General features: G+C 44.4%; 1 protein-coding gene across 10 annotated transcripts in view; it reads left to right on the top strand.

The window, feature by feature from the left end:
• Positions 1-19,348, top strand: part of STXBP5L (syntaxin binding protein 5 like) — a 412,558-nt gene that overhangs the window by 379,777 nt on the left and 13,433 nt on the right. For 6 of the 10 annotated variants that reach the window (XR_005597541.1, XM_039534539.1, XM_039534558.1 and 3 more), the window contains 2 exons: positions 7,655-7,756; positions 17,099-17,338. Coding sequence is in view for 8 of the 10 variants with exons in the window: in XM_039534539.1 (XP_039390473.1) it covers positions 7,655-7,756; positions 17,099-17,338 (342 nt within the window). In the remaining 2 variants the exon portion in view is untranslated. The remainder of the gene's footprint in view (positions 1-7,654; positions 7,757-17,098; positions 17,339-19,348) is intronic. The other 4 variants (XR_005597546.1, XM_039534563.1, XM_039534570.1 and 1 more) reach the window with 2 other exon arrangements.

Raw genomic sequence — 19,348 nt, forward strand, 5'->3', positions numbered from 1 at the left:
TTGGAGCTGGTTTGCAAGCTTTAAAATAAAACTCTTTTCAGACATAAGTAGAGTTTTGGTTTTTTTTAAAGCCTCTTTTGGCTCAGAATAAAGTCAAAAGGGGATGCCTTTTCAAATATTGCGTATGGTTAGTATTTCAGCTTCAGAACCTGTTTTTCCAAAAGAATAATTTTGTCATGGTGATAGTCCTTGTCAATATTTGTTACTGGACATCTGATACAGTATTTCTGATACACCCTTCGTGACATTAAAATTTCTCAGTTAAAATTTGATAAGTTTTTCCAATGTGCCTTTTGGCTTACCAGTTTTCAGAAATGTGATCTTTTCACAGCTGCAACAATAAACTTGCTAGTTGAACCTTTGATACCTGGTTCTAACAAGACAATTATGAGGAGAATCTTGCAGGCTGTTAATAGCCTATTATTAATTCGGGATAATCATGCTCTCACACACTTTTGATAAACCTGTTTCCTGCTTGTGTTAATTAAACTATTACTTATTTGCACTGTATCAGAAACTGTTGCTATAGCAAAGCCAAATTCCATTGCTGCACTTAATTTTTTAATTCAGTCCTTTTAACAGTTACTGTGACTCTTTGAATTTAAAAATCATGTGTCTTAAATAAAACCAAACTTCCTTTCTCATGTTATAAATTACACCTAGGATTATTGAAAATTACAGAATTTTTAAAACCTAATGCCCATTTCACAACTTATACTGTTGATGTCATTTCACCATTTATGGGTGTTGACACTTTTTTTCATTTCTCTGATTGGACATTGAAACTAGACTAGTCAGTTTCAGGCATTGTCTGAGATGAAAACACTAAAGGAGAACATTTGTTGTTTTTGAAGTTACACAAGCATCAGAAAATGTTGCTATTCATCTAATTTTTATTAAAAGCTTATTTTGATAAAATCTAAATTTGGGTCCACTGTCCATTCTCCCTTCCCCTCGTGAAAAGCAGCAAGATAGGACACTTCGTAAAGAATTTTTTTCATATTGTCTCATTGTTGCATAAAGCAAAATGTGGTTTGCTGCAAACTTGGTAGATCTTCTGGCAGGCCAGAGCCACCTGGCCAGAGAGTCTCTAGCCCCGCACCACCTCTGAGTTTCAGCCGTCTTCATGCTTTGATTGCAGCAACTCCTGGGAACTCTAGAGTGCTCACAAAAAAAAGTCAGTAAAGTTTGGGGTTGTATTCACTTTTTCACATATCGTCTGTGGAGATGACGTGCATTCCCACCTGGCCTACCTTGAGTCCTTCCCCTGCACAGATCCTAGAGGGTACAGAGTCTGAGGGACAGTACTGCAGTGCCATCCCAGTCCATTTGGAGCAGGTGAGATCTGAGCCTGAATATTGGTCTCTGTGGGGATGAACTGGCCCAAGTGTGTGTGCTGTTTCTGTACATGAGAGACCACATGCACTTTCAGTCTCAAATGCTTTTTTACTTTAGATTAAGGAAAACACTGACATTAAAGAACAAAAGTAAGGTTGCCATGGGAGAGCTCTCTGTGTCTCCTTTGTAATAGACTAGAAGCAACTCTAAGAAATGCCTTTGGAGATTTGTCAATAACTACTGTCTTTAAACCTTCATGACTTTCTGATCACACAACCACTTCTTGTTCTCTGAAAGGTTCTGTCTAGAGAGGGCTGTTAGCTAATGGGGTGGAGCTGCCATTGGCTGACTGCAGGGCTGTTAACTCCATCAGCATAGATGTACTGTCAGTAGCATTCTGGATATCTTCAGAAAATGACGTGCCTCCTTGGGTTTGTGTAGCTGTCTTCTGTACCTCCTAACCTTCATGTGTTTATGACAAGACCATGGAGGCAGATGGTATACCTGTTACTTTGGCAGGTGCCAGCCACTTTATATTTGAAATCTTACATTTTCTCCCACTTGCAGTGGAATAACTGGCATTCTTGTTGTAGTATTTCATCTGCTCTAGTTTTCTGCTGTGTGGTGTTTTTTTTACGACTTCAGAGTTACTTGTCTTTGGCTGAAAAGGCTTGTTAGATGTTAATACTAAGATTTTTTTTCCTCCTACCTCTATCTCTCTGAACAAATGATTGTAATAAGGCATTGTGAGGTATGTTTACTTCCCTAACAGTGCTAAGTAGAGATTGCTTTAATCTGCCTCTGCTTATGTGCTATTTGTGATAATCCTTTTAATTCTACATTTTAAGGCTTTGACATGGTATACTTGAACTGACCCATCAGTGAGAGTTGCCAAAATGAACCATTTATGAATTGTGTAATTAACTCATCTGGAAACCACAGGCAGGTACAATGAATTATCATTTCTATAGGCCCAATAAAAAGTTTTTAAGCATAAAAACTTATTTTGGCCATCAATCTAGAATTATTCAAGTTTTTGTAAGTTTGAGTTACTTTGTGTTTCTTGTCTGAGCTTATCAGATTTTCTTTTGGAAATAGCTAGTATTTAAATCAGATATGCTCCAAACTCCTTCTGCAGCTAGGGTGACCAGATGTCCCGATTTTATAAAGACAGTCCCGATTTTGGGGTCTTTTTCTTATATAGGCTCCTACTACCTCCCTCCCACCCCCATCCCAATTTTTCACATTTGCTGTCCTATCTGCATCTCCTCCTTTCCTTATTTATAGGCACTCCTGATAGCATGACCATTATAAGAAGCTCCTTACATGCCCTGTATTTTACATTTAACAAATATTTTGAAATTCCATTATAATTTTCTGCAGTTGCTTTGGGTCACGGTGTCTGTTATATGGCTTCCAAAAGTTTAGGGCCTGGCTCCATCTTGACCAATTTCTGCCCATAAACATATTTCTGAAACCACTCACAGCTGCAAAAAATGCTGGTGTTTCTTTTTCAATCTGAGTTTAATTCTGTTGGGTTTTAGTTAGCACTTTGGAAGCACGTGACACGGGGCAATCTTCTTGAAACAGGAGTCTCCAATTTGTGGGAGTTTGCATCAACTGAGATATTAGGCTCTCTGTTAATGTACAAATATTGTAGAACCAGTCCTTCTGGCAGATTATGAATGGCACGTGATCCAGTAGGCAGCCTCTGAGAACACCTACCAGACTGGGCCCCATGGATGAGAACAGCGCTCCTCTGCCTGTTTTCCAGCGGTCTGTGGACTGCTCTGGGGATTAGGTGAGAGGTGGGCATCTGAACACCTAGAGGGAGGCAGCAGTGTATGTGCTCAGAGGCAAACACTTAGGCGTTGAGTGAGTTTGGGCGCCTACAGAGCTAGGCAGCAGCTAAGCGGGAGTTCTGTGGATGCCATTGGTACCTAAAACTGGAATTTAGGTGCCTACGTCTGGGGTTTAGGCACCTAAGTACTTCTGTAGGCCTCAACCCCTATCTCTGACCCCAGCTAGCTCATTCCTGTCGGAAGTGACTTAGCCCTGGGTATCAGATAAATATGTCTGAAGAGCGAAATTTTGTACCTTTTGGAACAGAACTTTTCACCAAAAAGTCAAAAACTGTTCCATGCAGGCTATTCCAGCACCTCCAACCAGGGCTTCATCTCCCTGTGCTTGATTTCAATCTACCCACCTTGAGCACTGTGCTAGGTACCCCATATGTTGTTCAAAAATGAAATATAAACATTTCCAACAATGTGCAATTTGCCCCGATGGTATTGCATCCTTCCTTTGTTATGGATATGATGAGAAAGTATTTTTACTTCAAATGGGAAAACAAACAAATTCTTCCCATTCCCTCCTGCCTCCTCTATGAAAGTATATGAATGGATATCCCCTGGGTGCCTGGGGATTATTCACAGGCAAAGGGGAAGCCCCTGGTTCAAATATTAACAGCATACTACTCAATTGGCTGTAAGTAAACAACAGCAGAGGACGTTGGGGAGAGCAGTTTTGTTGTTCTGGGAATCGTTTTTCAGTATGGTTCTTCTAGTTAGATTTTTAAATTATCTTGTTAGCTGTGTAGAAAGCTCATGTACATATCACATTTTCCTTACTTTTAAAGTGAACAAAAATAAAAGGAAATTTGCTATCCTACAGTTATTTGATGTCTGCTTAATTTTAATACAAATTACTGTCTGTTTCATTCCTAGATTCAGATGATCTCACGAAACACTTTAGACCAGGGGTCTCAAACTCAAATGACCCCGAGGGCCGCATGAGGACTAGTGCATTGGCCCGACGGCCGTATCACTGACACGCCCCCTTGCTGCCCCTGGCCCCACCCCCAATCCACCCCTTCCATGAGGCCCCGCCCCTGCCCTGTCTCTGTCTCAGGACTAGGGCAGAAGGGCAGGGGAAGGGCAGCAAGCCCTGGCCCTAGTGAAGGGGGGCTGTAGGACCCTGCAGCAGCAGGTGATGCCGGAAGCTGGCATAGCAGAGGAGTGGAGTCAGCGTGAGCTCCCGGGCAGGCTCCTGGGCGGTGAGGGGGCAGCAAGTGGGGGCCGGGAGACACTGGGGGGAGGTGCGTGGGGGTGGCAGGTGGGGCCAGGGGAGAGACCCGGCCCCAAACATTGGGGAGCAGCGCGCGGGGAGCTTAGGCACAGAAAATAACTCGGGGAGGGGGGCGGGGGTGAGGGGAGTTTGGCGGTGACAGGAAGTAACTGGGGGAGCTCCAGGGCCGCCCAGAGGATTCCGGGGGCCCGGGGTCTTCGGCGGCGGGGGGCCCCTTCCGTTCCGGGACCCGCCGCCAAAGTGCCCCGAAGACCTGCGGCGGGGGGGGTCCCCGCCGCGGGTCTTTGGGGCAGTTAGGCGGTGGGTCCCGGAACGGAAGGGGCCCCCCGCCGCCAAAGACCGGGCTGCGCTTCGGCGGCGGCGGGTCCCTCTTTTCCCCCCCCCGGCGGGTCCCGCTTCCCACCCGGCCCGGCGGGTCTCGCTTCCCTCCCCCACCCCCCGTTCCGGCCCGGCCCCGGCGGGTCTCGGTTCCCTTCCCCCTTTGCCCCCCCCTCTGGGCGGCCCTGGGGAGCTCCGCGGGCCGCAGGGAAGAGCTCCGCGGGCCGCATGTTTGAGACCCCTGCTTTAGACCCAGCTGAATATTGAGATTGTTGTTTTGCACTGTTCATTGAGGGTTTTATTTTGCAATTGTTTCACTTGCGAGCAATTAGTTATACGAGGCAGAAATTGTTTTCCAATATCTGAAGGAATTTGTGAAGTATAGAGTTCGAGGCTCCACACTGTCTCTATAGCTCCAGTTAGCCTGGCTTGTGGAGCAATATGTAGAGCCCTGCAAATCTGCAAATATCTGCTTTATATCTGCAGCTGTCTGCATCCGCGGATGCAGATATCCGCAGACCATGTGTGCAGATCGCGGATTGGATGTGGATACAAATTTGTATCCGCACAGTGCTCTAGCAATATGCACACAGCTAGGGGAGAATCTATTTATAAGTGCTTGCATTTTTGATGATAATGTTATACAAGTATAGCTATTCTAAATGTTTTTCAAATGCGAAACATTTCAAAGTTAGGTGCCTAAAATAGTTAGTTACAAACAAAAATGCAGGTAGGGAACCCAGCAGAGCCAAAATTGAATTTTAAAATGCTCTAGGTTGCATGCTTCAAGAAACAAAATGAGATATTTTGATTCCCCTATAAATGAACAGGGAACTTTGTTTTCTGAAGCACCCTTTATATTCTCCTTGCCCTGAAGCAGTTTTACATGGAAAACTTACCACAAATCGTTCCTGACATATAGATTGCATCATGCATAAATATAAAGTGCTTCAGAACAAGGGGATATTTTAGGACTCTGATAAGCAGTTTCAGTCTCTTATATAAGCTCTAAAGAGTTTGATATCTTTGAATAAAGATGGGCCCAGATCTCAACAGCCCACACACTGGGAGCTTTTGAAATCCAAATTGAGCTCAAATTCATAGTAATTTGAATGTGAAAACACTTCAGTTGTGTAAGTGGAGGTGAGTGATTCATACAGTAGAACGTGGGAATCTTTGCAAATTAAATACATGAGGATTTCTGATGGAGAACGTAGCTCATGCAGTGAAAATGTTTAGCTCTGTCTGTCTTCATATCAAGTGGGATTTTTGCTTTCCCAGTTCCTGGTTATTTTTAAAATAGACTGAACCAAAACCCAGGCTTGAACCTACCCACACATAGGTGATATCATGCTAAAGATCCAAATGTTCTGCCTTCAGTTTGTATCTTCTGAGAGGGCCTGATTCTCCATCAGTTCACACCAGTTTTATTTCCATAAACTCTAATGATTTCAGTAGAGTTACACAAGCATTCAACTTGTGTAACCTGGTGGCAGATAAGGTGCAGAATTCTGTACTAACTGCTGAACAGTTAGTCTGTGAGGGCCTGGTGACCACCTCACAAGATTCAGCCCTACATTAGTGGATAAAATTGCTCTGATTTAGGAGATACTCCACCAGTAATGTGTTCACATACTTACCAATACAACTGAAAGTCTGAAGTAAGGAAACTGTCCGAGTCTATTCATAGGAGGTCACTCACTATAAATTCCTATAATTTTCCACTATAATTTTCCAGTGGTACTTGTTTGTGCTTAAAACAACTCTTGCTGCTTTCTAGTGAATTGCTTTAACATGCAATGTAGCTTGAGCGTGGCACCAGTAAAATGTGTTGAGATGTTTCTTTATCCAGATCTATGTGCAGCATTCTTAAGTGTTTCAATACCCTGTGGTGTCAGTTCCTATCCTTTTGCTCCTCTGTGTTGCTGAAGCATTGCCATCAATTATTTGATTCAGTCTCTGTCTGTGTGACGATACCGTATGTGAAGTAATGTTTAAAGATTCATTTTAGGACTGTTTGTTTATATTGACTATCAGAGTTTTGTGTTACTACAAACAAACTAGTAATACTCAGGAAAAACATTTGAATATTTGCATTGGCTTCCATGAAATCAGATGTTTGGTGCTTGGAATTTAAAGAAGTGCCTACATGAGGAGCCTAAAAATATTTTCAGCTGTGTAACTTTGCTTCCAAAATATCCTGATTTTTTATACCAAACATTGGCTTTGTGTGTTGATTGTAAGGCTCTCTGATGGTGAATGTATACGTTACAGTGCAAAGGTTCATCTTAGTCACTGGTATTTTTCTCTCATTCTTCATATCAAGTAATACTTTTGCTTTCACAATTCCTGACTATAAAAATGAAGGATTTTATGCTTCCTCATTAGTGTTTATTCCATTATTTTGACATAATCATGCCACCTCCATGGAAGAGATGATGTATAGGGGTATATTCCTCTTTCAAAGCCCTTGCAGAAGTTAATGAGAACAGAAAGGAGAATATTTCCCTTTAGGTGCGTAAGTCAGCAGCATACACATTTTCATTATCATTCTTGTGTTTTTTAAGACTGCATGGGGAAGTGAGGAAACTGTGGTGTTATTTTCATGAAGCCAAAGAGAATAGAAACCATTATTCATTTTAAGACTGCTCCATAAAGGTTGCAAGTTTGGGTTTTATTTCTGTAAATTAAAGCATGGGAAATGTTTCATTTGAATTGCCTTTTTAATATTCCAAAAAATATAAATCAAACTTTCTTTTAAAGTCACCAGCTCACTGCAGCGGGACCACTGTGTCAGGCAAGAAAACTGCGCTAGGACTGTAACTGCTCGGGGCTGCTTTCATATAAATGTCATGATGATGGTTGGCTCAATTGTTCTTGTCCTTTTGCAATGCATGCATTTTTGTGGCAGTAGGTTACATTTCCAGACGGGCAATGCTTCAGCAATTACATGGAGTCAGTACATTCTCACATGACGAGCGTCACTATGCCGCTAACACATGGATGGACAAAGGTAAGGCTTGATAACACCGCCTTCATTTTTATCCTAACATGTTAGTTGAAGTATCCTGTATTTTTCTGTCGCAGTGAGCTGGGCAACAGTTAGAGGTTCCGCGTTCAGGTGAAGTCAGATACAAGACGCTGATTTTATTTGTCAGAAATGTTTCTCCACAAACTAACTATTGCTAAAAATTAGAACAGTAGAACTAATGTTATAATGTTATAAAACAGCAATTGATTCATGTAGGTCAAACCATGTCTGAATAACCCAATCCATCTATAGGGCAGAACATTGAGGAGACAGAAGAATTATTTTTAGGTGGGCAAAGGTAGCCTTGACTGGCTTACTACTTCCTTCGCTGAAGCTCAGAATTTAAGATTAGTCGTTTAGATGGCACAATCAATGTACACAGTATAATGCTGCTATGCAGTAGGTAAGCTTCAAATGAGAAAGCCCCTGTCAACAGTTGCTTGCAATCTAATGGATAAACAGGTACCATACAGCATACCATACCAACCTGTGGTTCATGAAGCACATGCTAAGTGGTCTGTGGAGATTTGGCTTTTCGTATGGTGGTGGCTGCCTCTTCCAGGCTTCCAGCTGCTTCTACAGGTATTGAGGGAGAGCCTGGCGACCCATACAATCAGCTGGAAGCAAGGAGGAAGAGCAAGCGTAGCTCCATCTACTAGGCGGAGAAGAGGAAACAGGAGCCACAACCAGGGTCTGGAGCTGCCAGGCACCAGCAAGAGGCGACTGTTCAGGGGAGAAGAAAATGGGGCAGTGGGGGGTTATGTCCCTTGGAGAAATGGCTGGAGGGGGGCAGATTGTCAGGCCGTGAGTCCAGGACACAAGGAAATTTAGTGGCAGAAAAGCATGTTTGGAGGAGAGAGGACCACACAACAGGGTACTGTGTGCAGGAAGAGAACAGGATAAGGGGATGGAGTAGCAGAGGAACATTTGCCCTGAAAAGAGGAACAGATTGGAGGAGAAGTGAAATTAAGAGTAAAATAGAGACAGAAAAACAAAATTAAACTCCATTAAAGAGAACTGTGAATACATTAATTTCTTAAGGGTACTGTCCCAAGTAATCAGTTACTTTAGTTGCCAAGGAGCTGTTCTGTGTTACAGATGGGAGGGACAGTGGCCCTCATGATCATCGGTAGGAGGAGAGGAGTCCGCGAAACAATCTCTATTAAGAAGTGGTCCATACAATGAAGATATTTGAGAACCCTGGTACAGAGCAATATAATACAGAACAAACACAGTATAGCCTGTCAGCTTTGTTGCTGAGCTGTATTTTACATTAATAGCAACTACATCCATAGAAAGAAGTGGGAAGGTGGGAGACAACATTAACTGTGTCGAGGATTGTAGAACAGGCTGGCGCTGTTTGACTGAAACATTCCCACCTGGTGGCAGATACTGAGGCTGCTGGGAAATGTTAAGTGAGTTCATCTAACTTGGTGGTGCAGGTAGTTTGTTAACTGTCCCCTGTGTATGGGAGATGGGAGTGCTCTCTACATAGAGGAGTGAAGGTGTGGGCAGAGCAGTCTGGAGGGAGGAGCCCTGGGGCAGCCACACCTGTGGAGATGGTTGGAGCTGAAGGTTTTGTTGTTTTTTGTCAAACCCAAGGAGGGTGGCGAGTGTGACTCTACTCAGCGTGTGGACTTTGTTTTAGAGCAGGCTGCTCACGCAGGGTGAGATATTTTTGACATATTCTGCACAAGGGGCATGGGGGTGGGGAGCGAAGCAAACTTGAACTGAAGAACATGAGGGCAGAAGTGGCAACAGGCCCAGACTGCCCCCAAACAACAGCTGTTGCAGGCCTTGTGGCAATTTGTGAAGGAGTCCAACAAGAACGGCAGCAACATCTTTGGGGGCTGATGTTCCACAAACTGGACAGCTGGTGAGCGTCAGCCCTTCTCTATCTATCATGAAACCAGATGGTGACCCTGAGGCCTGCTGGTCACCTTTGAGCTGCTGGCTCCTGCTCAGCGTGAGTCCTGGGACATCTTTTTAGTTCCTTTTCCACAGTAGAGGTACAAGGGGTAAAAAATAAATAAATATATTAAGTGCCTAGATGTGAGAGAGGCCACGCTGCCCCAGTTTCAGCTCAGTTCCATAGCACAGTTCATAGAGCAGCTCTTAGGGAGAAAACTGAAAGACGCAGGGACTCAATGGGGGGCAATGAAACCAGAAGGTTGGCCAGACACAGAGGGGACTGATGGGGGGGACTTATGTATTTTGCTTATTAGGAAAAGGAACACGTAAGAAAATTGTGTTACATATTGCACTGTAATTTTGGGAAGACATATGGACTCACTGAGCCCACAGCCAAAAAGGACAATCACCAGGAATCTAGGAGGAAGCCTCCAGCCCTAAGTATTATGTAAGGAACAGAGGTATATACAAAAACATTGTTCCTCATGGATGTACTGACGATAGAGAGATGAGGTCTAGTAAAGGCCAGGGGTCTGGCTCTCCCAGTGGGTAATAAATGGACCCATAGAAATGGAAGGGCGAATTGTTAGAGCCCTGCAAATCTGCGGATATTCACTTTATAGCTGTAGACCAAGTTTGTGGATCGTGGCTTGGATGCGGATACAAATTTTGTATCCATGCAGGGCTCTAGGAATGGTGGCCTGCCAGGTTGACTCATGGTACACCCAGACTTTGATGTAAGAGGGCTTGATATGACTCAAGTGCCTTAAGGAATTAGATTCCATACAGGTCCCCTATGACTACAAGGACTCCAGGGCCTACCCAAGGGCTATAATTCCCCTATAAGAGACGGCAGCTTGCTTGTGTTATCCTGCCCCATTGAAATGCAGGGAGCCTGGGTAAACTTTCAGTCTATCCTGGTTTCCAGGGTGTACCCAGGGGTTTATGACCATGCAGAATGAGATGTTGCAGATAGCAAGTCTTCTGGTCACTGCAGGGGCTTTGGGAGTTAGATTGTCCAGAAGAGAGAAAACCAGGGTACATGCCCAAGCATTGGCTCTAAGGGGCTGTAATAGGCTGGCAGTGTTTGCATAGAAATCATAGAAGTGTAGGACTGGAAGAGACCTTGACAGGTCATCTAGTCCAGTCCCCTGCACTCATGGCAGGACTAAGTATTACTAGACCATCCCTGACAGGTGTTTGTCCAACCTGCTGTTAAAAACCTCCAGCGGCGGAGATTCCTCAGCCTCTCTAGGTGACATGTTCCAGTGCTCACCCACCCTGACAGGAAGTTTTTCCTAATGTCCAACTTAAATCTTGATTGCGACAGTTTAAGCTCACTGTTTCTTGACCTGGCATTGGTGGTTAAGGAGATCACTTTATCACCCTCCTCTTTATAACCTTTTAGATTGTTATCATGTCCCCTCTCAGTCTTCGCTTCTTCAGACTCAAAAAACCCAGTTTTTTCAATCTTCCCTTGTAGGTCATGTTTTCTAGACCTTTAATCATTTTTGTTGCTCTTCTCTGGACTTTTTCGAATTTGTCCACATCTTTCCTGAAGCATAGTGCCCAGAACTGGGCACAAGATTCCATTTCAGGCCTTATCAGTGCTGAGTAGATTGGAAGAATTACTGCTCATGTCTTGCTTGCAACACTCCTGCTAATGCATGAAACACACCTCCCTGTTAGCAGTCATTGATCCTGCTGGGAAAGGCTTAGGCTGAGGCAGGTGCTTTTATACCTCACTTATATAAAAGGGAATGGCTCTCTGAAGAGAGAGAGAGAGCAGATCTACAGTGTGTGAGACCCCGAGGGAGCAGCACAATTGAGGAGAGGCCTAAACTGAATGTTATCAGATCGTTAATAAAGCTAAACTCCAGGAAGCAGTGGGGTTTTGACTTTGTTTTAGAGCAGGCTGGGAAGGTCACAGAGGGCCTCTGATCTTTCCTAAGTTACATGTTTCAGTTCAGAAATCTTTCATGACTCCAAAGTTGGAGAGAGGTGTCATGCTGAGCTTTTGAAATTCAATCTGAATATTGTATTTAATGGAAAACAGCACGACATGTTCCCAAAGGGGTCCCAAAAATTATACCTGTTAATGTCAGTTCTGCTAAAAGGCATTAGTTAATTGTACCGCACAACAGCAAGGAACATTTATTCTTATTTAAAGGAAGGAAAAAGTCCTGTGACACATGCAAATGGCAAATCACATATTTTAAACACTCTGCATGTCGCCTACACAGACTGAGCAGACATATTTGTCCCTTCAGCACCTTTCACAGCTTGAACACCAATGTTTGCTTTTTACATGCTCTTGTCATTAATACCAACTACTAAAGGGAAAAATACTTACAGCCTCTGCACCCTGTGGGGAAAACGCGGTTTGGGGTCATGGGCTGCCCTGTGTCGTGGGTTCTGGGACATCTGCAAAGCCCCTTCACTAACCCTCTTTGGTCAGCAACTGCAGTGCTGATGAACTGCCTCCAACGCTGCATGGCTAGAGCGCTGCAAGGTCTGTGAGGGTATCGGGCACATTCACTCATAAGGTATTAGATCCATATATCCTCACAGATAAGCCATCCCCTGTTTTTATGCAGGTCTCTGCAGTAGTGTTGAGCCAGGGCCAGGCAGCAACACTAATACCTGCACTGAGAGTTGAATGTGAACTCCCTGGCTGGGGAGCATGTGGCACTTGGAAACTGAACCAGGCATAACTTGCTCTTGAGCATGAGGGGGACTAAAATCCTGCAGTGCTGCGGAGCTCACGTTTGGCACGGCAACAGCCTCACTTAGCGTAGAAGCTCTGCAAACTGCAGCTCCGACAAATATAAACTGACCCTCTCAGCTCCAAACGTTGATCTGCATAGCAATACGTTGATGTGCATCTGCCCAGTAATTCCCAGGTGGGCGCTGGCAACTGGCTAATTTCTGCCACTTCTGCAGAGTCACAGGGGGGAAGGGAGTTTAATGTCACAGCAGATGTTGCCTGTGGGACTGGGATCCCCAAACTACCACTTTCTCAGGAGAGCAGGAACTGTAAATGTAGGGTGAAGCATAGCTCAGGCTTTAGTTCTGGGAGACTGAATGATGGGGAAGGTTCTTATCCAGGTTCGAGTCTTTACCAACACCAGGAAGCATTCTACTCCCTAATCATTTCTGCTGGCTCCTGAACTTTCTCCTTTGAGGAGCCGGCATCCTCTTCTGGGGATGAAGAAGGATTAAACTTGCTTCGCAACAAGGGCTTGGGAAGGGGCCATTGGACTGTAAATGCCACAGTGATGGCCCCCATTCCATGCATAGATAGACCTGATGAAGGCATCCATAGTCGCCCAGTTATCTCAGCAATTAGACTCAAGTGAGTATCTGATCATAGTCTGAGGCGCTTGAGATGTCTCAGGCCCATGAGCTCCAAACATTTCTTCCAAAATCTCTCAGCCTCTAGCCCAGGGGTAGGCAACCTATGGCACATGTGCCGAAGGCGGCACGCAAGCTGATTTTCAGTGGCACTCTCACTGTTTATTAAACATTTTAAAAACCTTATTTACTTTACATACAGCAATAGTTTAGTTATATATTATAGACTTATAGACAGAGACCTTCTAAAAACATTAACATGTATTACTGGCATGCGAAACCTTAAATTAGAGTGAATGAATGAAGACTCGGCACAGCACTTCTGAAAGGTTACCGAGCCCTGCTCTAGCCTTTTGTGTTGCAGAAAAGCACTTATAACTTTCAGTGTTGTGTTGCAGCCTGCCTCTGGCTCTGCCTGACTCGGTGTAGATGGACTGCAGAGCTGACCCAAGCCTGTCTTGCAAAGACTAGCCTGGGTCCCTGATTTCTTCTAGTCCAGGAAGCACAGTGAAGGCATTAGAGATGAAAGGGCTCAGCAGCAGTGAGACTCAATGCAGACTATGCTGTCAGGGAAACTAAGCTGCCTACCTAGTGTGCCAGGAAATGAAAAAGGGCCAAAAATGACCCCCCCCTCCTGCTGCAGCCACCCCCTGCTCCCTGCGTCCTAAGGCCACTCCCAGATCCTTCACTGTCCAGTCTCTTCTCAGCCCCAACTCCCTCCCCTCTGCTCCCACCCTGTGAACCCAGAGCAAGGCTGTCATGAGCAGCTTATTCTGCCTGGTCTGATGATAGACAAGGCTGAGTGACCATAACCCCAATCAGTGCCTTCAACACCCAACCAAGCTCGATGCTGTTCCTCCCCAGGAAGGGTTGGGAAGAGGCCCTTCCCCGTGGGAGACTCCCAGTGAGTTTGGTGAGGGGAGTGTGTGTGTGTCTATTTCTAACTGGCGGTCACACTTCCCAACAAAACCATACACAAAAAATGTTTATGGTCCAATCCCATGGTGTGGAGGCGGTTAAGGGGCAGAACAACTTTCTCACTCCATTGTATGAGAAGTGGGAGGTGAATTGGGGGTGAGAAGGTTTAAATGATATTCCTTCCCCCTGCACAATGCCTGGAAGAGGGGCCAATTCAAGGGTCAGTGTCTCCTCTCAGCCAGCCAGCTGCCAAGAACATCACAGACTAAGGAGGGTTACTCTGAACATAGTCATAGCAGTGTTTGGTGCAAGGCAAAGGGCATGCGCAACAGGACATGATGCTGGCATTGAGTCCTCACTTCCTGTCCTGTAATAAGGTAGATGATTTAGTTTTAAATAATGTAATGTATGAGTCTAGGAGACATCCCTTGAGCCTTGACTGGAGAATATAAGAATGGCTGTACCGGGTCAGACCAAAGGTCCATCTAGCCCAGTATCTGTCTACCGACAGTGGCCAATGCCAGGTGCCCCAGAGGGATTGAACAGAACAGGCAATGATCAAGTGATCTCTCTCCTGCCATCCATCTCCATCCTCTGACGAACAGAGGCTAGGGACACCATTCTTACCCATCCTAGCTAATAGCCATTTATGGACTTAGCCACCATGAATTTATCCAGTCCCCTTTTAAACATTGTTATAGTCCTAGCCTTCACAACCTCCTCAGGCAAGGAGTTCCACAAGTTGACTGTGCGCTGCGTGAAGAAGAACTTCCTTTTATTTGTTTTAAACCTGCTTCCTATTAATTTCATTTGGTGACCCCTAGTTCTTGTATTATGGGAATAAGTAAATAACTTTTCCTTATCCACTTTCTCAACATCACTCATGATTTTATATACCTTTATCATATCCCCCCTTAGTCTTCTCTTTTCCAAGCTGAAGAGTCCTAGCCTCTTTAATCTTTCCTCGTATGGGACCCTCTCCAAACCCCTAATCATTTTAGTTGCCCTTTTCTGAACCTTTTCTAGTGCTAGAATATCTTTTTTGAGGTGAGGAGACCACATCTGTACACAGTATTCGAGATGTGGGTGTACCATGGATTTATATAAGGGCAATAACATATTCTCAGTCTTGTTCTCTATCCCCTTTTTAATGATTCCTAACATCCTGTTTGCTTTTTTGACCGCCTCTGCACACTGCGTGGACATCTTCAGAGAACTATCCACGATAACTCCAAGATCTTTTTCCTGACTCGTTGTAGCTAAATTAGCCCCCATCATGTTGTATGTATAGTTGGGGTTATTTTTTCCAATGTGCATTACTTTACATTTATCCACATTAAATTTCATTTGCCATTTTGTTGCCCAATCACTTAGCTTTGTGAGATCTTTTTGAAGTTCTTCACAATCAGCTTTGGTCTTAACTATCTTGAGTAGTTTAGTATCATCTGCAAACTTTGCCACCTCACTGTTTACCCCTTTCTCCAGATCATTTATGAATAAATTGAATAGGATTGGTCCTAGGACTGACCCTTGGGGAACACCACTAGTTACCCCTCTCCATTCTGAGAATTTACCATTAATTCCTACCCTTTGTTCCCTGTCCTTTAACCAGCTCTCAATTCATGAAAGGACCTTCCCTTTTATCCCATGACAGCTTAATTTACGTAAGAGCCTTTGGTGAGGGACCTTGTCAAAGGCTTTCTGGAAATCTAAGTACACTATGTCCTCCGGATCCCCCTTGTCCACATGTTTGTTGACCCCTTCAAAGAACTCTAATAGATTAGTAAGACACGATTTCCCTTTACAGAAACCATGTTGACTATTGCTCAACAGTTTATGTTTTTCTGTGTGTGTGACAATTTTATTCTTAACTATTGTTTCGACTAATTTGCCCGGTACCGACGTTAGACTTACTGGTCTGTAATTGCCGGATCACCCCTAGATCCCTTTTTAAATATTGGCGTTACATTAGCTAACTTCCAGTCATTGGGTACCGAAGCCGATTTAAAGGACAGGTTACAAACCTTAGTTAATAGTTCTGCAACTTCACATTTGAGTTCTTTCAGAACTCTTGGGTGAATGCCATCTGGTCCCGGTGACTTGTTAATGTTGAGTTTATCAATTAATTCCAAAACCTCCTCTAGTGACACTTCAATCTGTGACAGTTCCTCAGTTTTGTCACCTACAAAAGCCAGCTCAGGTTTGGGAATCTCCCTAACATCCTCAGCCGTGAAGACTGAAGCAAAGAATCCATTCTCCGCAATGACTTTATCGTCTTTAAGCGCTCCTTTTGTATTTCGATTGTCAGGGGGCCCCACTGGTTGTTTAGCAGGCTTCCTGCTTCTGATGTACTTAAAAAACATTTTGTTATTACCTTTGGAGTTTTTGGCTAGCCGTTCTTCAAACTCCTCTTTGGCTTTTCTTATTACACTCTTGCACTTAAGTTGGCAGTGTTTGTGCTCCTTTCTATTTGCCTCACTAGGATTTGACTTCCACTTTTAAAGGAAGTCTTTATCTCTCACTGCTTCTTTTACATGGTTGTTAAGCCACGGTGGCTCTTTTTTAGTTCTTTTACTGTGTTTCTTAATTTGGGGTATACATTGAAGTTGGGCCTCTATTATGGTGTCTTTAAAAAGGGCCCATGCAACTTGCAGGGATTTCACTTTAGTCCCTGTACCTTTTAACTTTTGTTTAACTAACCCCCTCATTTTTGTATAGTTCCCCCTTTTGAAATTAAATGCCAGTGTTGGGCTGTTGAGATGTTCTTCCCACTACAGGGATGTTGAATGCTATTGTATTATGGTCACTATTTCCAAGCGGTCCTGCTATAGTTACCTCTTGGACCAGCTCCTGCTGGTCCAAGAGGTAACTATTCTGGTTAGCCTATGCAGATCTCTGTAATAAGCAGCTATTTCTAACAGCCTGATTTGTCTGGAGAGGTCTGACAGCATTCTCACTGTTGTTTATGCACCGGCAGGAAGTTAAGACTATGCAAGTAGAAAAACGTTCACCTAGTGTGTAACGAGTCCGTGATGTCCAGGTACAACAGAGCGTTTGCATTTGGTTTTCAGATGCGTTTGGGTCTGTGTTCTAGCCCTGCCAGCTTATGTCTGCTTGATTGTATTTACCTTATTTATACAGAAAACCGGGAAAACACCTTCAGCCGTTCCCGAAGCTCCAGTGTCTCCAGCATCGACAAGGAGTCCAAGGAAGCAATTACAGCTTTGTACTTTATGGAGACCTTTTCACGGAAGAATGACTCTGCTGTCTCCCCCTGTCTGTGGGTTGGAACAGGCCTTGGTATGGTTTTAATCATCTCCCTTAATCTGCCTGCTACTGAGGAATTAAGGCAGACAGAACCCGTCATGGTGTCTCCAAGTGGTAAGAGTTTTTGTCTGCTTTCCTGTTGTCTGTTTCGGTAGCAGGAGAGGGTATAAATATCTGCTTTTATCTGGTTTCTCTGACCAAAATCTCTCATGTAGTGAATATTAACCCCCGGTGGTTCACTAAACTGAGTGCAGAGAGATACAAAGAGGTGATTGTAGCAGTGATAGCTGTAATTTAGAGACGTGGGACAGTCTATTTTATTAATCACGAAGATTAGATCTTACATAGAGCTGCACATAGTCCTTGTAAGGACTGGAAACGGGAGACTTTTTTTTCCAGACTAGAAAAATAGATAATTTCCTCCTGGGAAAGTATATTTGGGATTCCCTTGAACGTGTCAAGAATTTGATGGATCATGTGGCAACAGAAATGTCACTAAATTCCAGTAGAAGGTATCTTTAGATGCATTCATAGTACTCAGCACAAATAGCTATTTTCATATCTAAAGGTCTTCATACACCTTAACTGATTATTCCTTCCCTGTGACATAGGGAGCTGCTCCCACTTCTGCAGATGAGGCAACAGGCACAGACAATAAGTGACTTGGCCAGTGCTAAGAGGGAGCTAATGATAAAGCCAGGATTAGATCTCAGTCCTGTGCACTGACCCCCTCAGACAGGTCTCACTCCTAGGAGAGGTCTAGCGTTCAGGACAAAAACTCAGCTTTGTGTAAAAGCAGGGGCAGAATGAACTAGGCCCTTGTTTCCCACCAAGTTACGATGATGGTTACAATTACAAGATTACTGACACAGAGGATGGTCAATTGAGTGCAGTTATGGACACTGATGAGGACATACCATGAGAGTAGAAACAAGGGCAGAAAACAAGGCTCAGTTTTGGAAAATACAAGTTAGTGCATGTGAGGAAAAACAATTGCAAGTACATACACTAACTGAGAGGGGGAAATGCAGAAAGCAGAGACCTAGAGCTAGCAGTAGGCAGCAGATTGGTCATGAGTTCATAGCTATGGCTTGGAAACAAGGCTAGTATCATTCTGAATGGCTTAGACAAAAGCATTTTGTCACTGAGCAGAGAGGTTATAGTCCTCCTACATCCAGCTGGGGCTGGATCCGAGCTGTAATACTATGATCAGGTCAGGGGTGTCATTACCAGAGAAACCAGAGGGAGTTCAGAGAAGACTGACAAAATGATTAGGGGGTGAAGGGGATAATTTCCAGGGAAAGATTGAAAGATGCCAAGCACGTCTTGGCTAAGTGACAGGCACAGGTTACAGGGGATACTGGAGGGGGGTAAACACCAAGGAGGGACAAGATTTATTTAGCAGTTTTAAAGGGAGCTAACTAGGAATAATGGGAGGACATTTAGGAGTAAAGAACTGTAGTTTGTATTAGACAAGGAAAGGATAGGAGCCACCTGCTTAAAACCTGACTGGAAAGACACTAAAAACTGCACTATAAAGAACAATCCTATTGGTAAGAGAATGGGATACATGCCGTAATTGGCCATTTTTCTCTCTAAATTCTACTGTTTTCTATTGAATTTTTTTGTTGGTTGCCTGAAACATTTTCAATAACTGCAGCCTGCTCGTTCACCAGCTCTGCCTGGCTGCAAAAATATTTAGTTTGAAGCAGAAGGTTACTTTGTGCAGTTAGCTGTGCCGCTCATTAGCTTAGTAGGGCTGAGATGTGCTACTGTACCCCTAAAGCAAGGGTGGGCAAACTTTTTGGCCCGAGGGCCACATTGGGGTTGCAAAACTAAATGGAGGGCTGGGTAGGGAAGGCTGTGCCTCCCAAAACAGCCTGCCCTGCCCCCTCCCACTTCCCGTCCCCTGACTGCCCCCCTCAGAATTCCTGACCCATCCAACCTCCTCCTGCTCCCTGTCCCGACTACCCCCACCAGAGTCCCTGACCCATCCAACCACCCCCTGCTCCCTGTCCCCTGACTGCTGCCTGGGACCCCCTGCTCCCCGCCCCCTTACCATGCTGGAGCCAGCCACGCTGCCTGGCAGGAGTGGTGGGCCAGAGCGCTGGTGGCGCAGTGAGC

Source organism: Mauremys reevesii, linkage group 1 (assembly GCF_016161935.1).
Source record: "Mauremys reevesii isolate NIE-2019 linkage group 1, ASM1616193v1, whole genome shotgun sequence".
Classification (NCBI taxonomy): Eukaryota; Metazoa; Chordata; order Testudines; family Geoemydidae; genus Mauremys; species Mauremys reevesii.